The sequence below is a fragment of the Periophthalmus magnuspinnatus genome, unplaced genomic scaffold (genome assembly GCF_009829125.3).
Source record: "Periophthalmus magnuspinnatus isolate fPerMag1 unplaced genomic scaffold, fPerMag1.2.pri scaffold_228_arrow_ctg1, whole genome shotgun sequence".
In the NCBI taxonomy this organism is placed as follows: Eukaryota; Metazoa; Chordata; class Actinopteri; order Gobiiformes; family Gobiidae; genus Periophthalmus; species Periophthalmus magnuspinnatus.
In genome coordinates this window covers 1-3,798 of record NW_022986741.1, presented here as the reverse complement: position 1 = coordinate 3,798, position 3,798 = coordinate 1, and the positions used below count along the sequence as shown (strand labels likewise).

At 43.2% G+C, this 3,798-nt stretch overlaps 1 protein-coding gene across 1 annotated transcript; it reads left to right on the top strand.

Annotated features, from left to right (window-relative positions):
- The first annotated feature begins 537 nt into the window (after positions 1–537).
- Positions 538–3,718, top strand: LOC117393526 (protein BEAN1-like). The gene is made up of 2 exons (XM_033991607.2): positions 538–807; positions 2,874–3,718. Exons 1-2 carry the CDS (start codon positions 701–703, stop codon positions 3,241–3,243), a joined length of 477 nt encoding a protein of 158 aa, XP_033847498.1. The 5' UTR covers positions 538–700; the 3' UTR covers positions 3,244–3,718.
- The last annotated feature ends 80 nt before the right edge of the window (positions 3,719–3,798 follow it).

Genomic DNA, 3,798 nt, shown 5'->3' with positions numbered 1-3,798 from the left:
ATGGATATATAATGCCTTTGAATATATTTAAGTTTGATTAAATAGGCTAAAAACTAAAACAAGGTGAGGTAAATAGGACAAAAAATGTTGACTTTTGCTATAACAATTTGAAACTTGTTTACTAAGCCTACATAATTACAAGCATTAAGATGTTGTGAGTGACATCCACCTGCAGCTCTCTGTCCACTGGTTTGTCTTTAAATATTTATTCATTTTAGCGTGACTTGGCAAAAACTCCACAGAGATAAAATTGAAGTAGTGATGCTCAAAGTGAGGTCTGTAGGTCTGAACGTTACATCTGATTTATCATTTTTATCCTATTATCCACCTTTGCTCTTAGGCATTAGGCTTGTAACATAATGTTTTATTTTCTTGAATTTTGGAAAAAAAAATTCTTTCATTTATAGTTTTAATAAAGTACACTGTGAATCATTAGCCTCATGTATTTTTATCCTGGTACATTAGCAGCGCTCTGATGTCCCTGACTGCTGCGCCACACCTCCCTCTGCTGGCCGTTTGGTGACAGTGCAAGTCCAGAATAGAAACTGCGGAGCCACTTTTAACAAACTGTTCACTGAAATGAACTAAAAATAGTCCAGATTGAACTTGTACAGACTCACCATGGATTTTGCACGCTGTCAAGTCCATAGTTCTGGTAATTGTGTGTAATATTTGGACATTTTTTGACTGACTGGGACAAATGCAGCTCAAGACAGCCTCAGGGAAGTCCGGCTGGTGCCATGTGACTCCTCCGCTGAACCCGAGCCCCGTACGGTATGTCAGCCGTCATGTGGAGCCCGCACACCGGTAAGTGACACCGCCTGAGCCCGGTGACGTCCAACGGAGCAGCTCCACGTCGACTTTCCCGGCTCCTGGGGTATTTCCCGCGTCTTAAAGTCAGACACGAGGGTTAAGGTTTGGATTAGACTCTCGTTGGTGGGACTAGCGGCCATAGTGACGGCTGCGAGCAGAGGGACAGGAGTACAGGTATAGGACAGGGGAGAGCAGAGGGACAGGAGTACAGGTAAGACAGGGGAGAGCAGAGGGACAGGAGTACAGGTATAGGACAGGGGAGACCGGGGGGGCAGGTTGCAGTGGGGCACAGCATCACAGAACCGGATCACATTATTCTAGAGCCTAAGAACAATCTAACCCACGTGACATTTATAACTTGCATGGACACTTTTTTTATTATTATTAAATTGAACTTTTTTCCTAATTCATGGTTGCAAGGTTTGGGTTGATTATGTTTTTCTTTAAAGGTAGGTTGTGCAACTTTCTTGAGGTGGCACATCACCTGCATGATTCAATGTAAAGTTAAAGCCATATTTTTCATGTAGATATGTAAGTTTTATGTCACAGTGGAATATTATAGGCAAAGAAACAACATTTCCATAGAAACAAGCAGGAGGGATTGTAAGGACACATGTTTTTATAGTTTTTTCAGGACAATAAAAACAACCAAACATGGAAAAAAGTGCTTTTACTTGGGTATATACGTTTTTGGCTAAAAAGTTACATGTATTGGCTTTAAACCTATAAACAGCCTACTGATAGTTTCATGGTATAATTGATGCTTGAAGGAAAAGCATACTCTTTAAAAAGTTATCATGTAGTCTCTCACATTTGGATTATACTATATTCAATATATATATATATATATGTAAGAAAAGAAAAAAAGAGTGATGACTGTTCTTTCTGTTTACCACTGTAACTCAGCAACTTTAGACATGGACCCCCCCAAAGAAAGTTCCCCAAACCTCATGTTCTCACAGCTTCAAGGGGACAAGCAGTATTTTAATGCAATGAATGTAACTGTATTGTATTAAAGATATTTGTCAGGCGTTAGTATACAAATTTTGACTCGACTACAGGTTATGCACATGACGTCACAACATTTGGACTTAAAGTTGAGAATGGTCAAATCTGTTTGAGTAGCAAATATAGACTGTGTAGAATGAGTGTGATGTGTGACAGCCAATCAAAGCTGCAACCAAGACCCATATTTGGAATGTGTGCAACCATAGAGCCAATCAGGAGCGAGGTTGTTGAAGGTTCTCGCTCCTTCGCACCGACACTGCTGGTTTAGCTGGGTGCAAGCGCAACGAGGCACGATTGCAAGCCACAGGGCCTAAACATGGCCTCCCATTCATCCATCCATCCATTTTCTTCCCCTTATCCGGTGCCGGGTCGCGGGGGCAGCAGTCTAAACATGGCACCCGTTTAAGTGAATGGGTCAAGCTCAAAGGCACGTACCATGTGAGTAGCTACGGCGCAGCAGAACAAGCCAACGCTAAAAATTCTGAAGCTGTTTTTAAGGCAACTGAAGGATTTTGGACTGAAAAAAGTTGATCTGAAATTAGGCAAAATCGCTACATAATCCGTCCTTGTTGAAAGCTGTAAATGCCCGTTGAGGAGAACACGAGCAGTTTGTGATTACACTCTCTGTGGGAAAAATGGTTTCTGAGCTGGAGAGGATTTTTTCGCTGCAGTACCAATGGAGTGGCCACTAGATCAAACTCACAACAGGTCTAAGCTAGCAATATCCTATCCAGTTATTTTAAGAGATCCAGGCTCAATAGCTGTCAATCATATCTGTTACTAAGGCTAAGGGAGAGAAACTCAGGGAAGAAGGTGCCTGATTGATATAGTGATCAGTGGTCAAGTGATAGGCCGCCATTTTTCAATAGAAAGTGAATTGGTGCCAGGGTCGATCGCGGGCCAAGCTGGCCGCGATTTGGCCAGCTAGGCCAATTCGCGGCCTAGCTGTCTCCTTCTAGATATACAGTCTATCGTAGCAACAGAGAACACATGAGTAGCAGAAACACGACTTAACATTGTCTTCTTTTCACCAACACATTTCTGTTTTGCAGTTATGAAGAGTGTGTCGGCCCTGGTGCGACCGAGATCTACATCCCCACAGATGACCCTCCTCCTTACTCCCTATTGGACCCATGCCAAGAAGAGGCGGGGCATGGGGAGGAGCCTAACCACACCCACCACAGCACCAGCACAGACAGCTCAGCCAGCACTTCCTGGTTCTCCCCCACCCCCCACTGCCTCTCGGGACAGCACATCACCTCCCTTTCCTACCCCATGGAGGAGGCCCCGCCCTACGAGTCCGTGCTGATGGACTCGGGTCAGCCCCTCCCTCTTATGCCATGTGACCTTTACAAACACCAATCAGAGGCCAGAGGGGAGGGCGGGGACGCACAGCTAGCAGAGACAAGTCAAATCCTGTAGTGACTTTGCTACATGGACGATACGTGAAGGAGGACTGGGATATAGCCAGCACTGCAGTTTCTGAAGCGTTCTGAAATTATTCTTATTCTAGTCTGTTTTTACAGCCTCAACTTTGACTGTTCTTTTGTATCCTGTCATGAACTACTGCTACAATAAGTCTTTGTCATATTGTACAAGATAGCTTTCTAGAAGTACGAAAATTAGGATTAAAGGTCACATATTATGCTAATTCACCTTATGTGAGCGAGTGGAATAATGTTTTTTCTCCATCAATCATATACCTGCATGTTTGGGTAATCCTGCAAAATCAGTGTCTCTCAAAATGCCCTGGTTCACCTGGTGATGTCATTGGGTGGCTAACCAAGAAGTGATACATGTTTTAGTCCGAAACCCCTTCGCAAAATCAAAGACTTCATACACCTTCAGTGCCCAAATTTGCCTTTACTCTTATTTACACAGCTTATTTCGGCCAGTATTGCACCAACTACTGGAAAACGGTCATTTTGTATTCACAGAAATAATGACTGAATTACTTTTACCAATATTTCATTCCAT

Bases quoted from the DNA above. Each gene is read 5' to 3' on its own strand.
- LOC117393526 (XM_033991607.2), top strand. From the start codon at position 701: ATGCAGCTCAAGACAGCCTCAGGGAAGTCCGGCTGGTGCCATGTGACT. The intron at 808-2,873 runs GTAAGTGACACC...TCTGTTTTGCAG, and splicing joins CATGTGGAGCCCGCACACCG to TTATGAAGAGTGTGTCGGCC.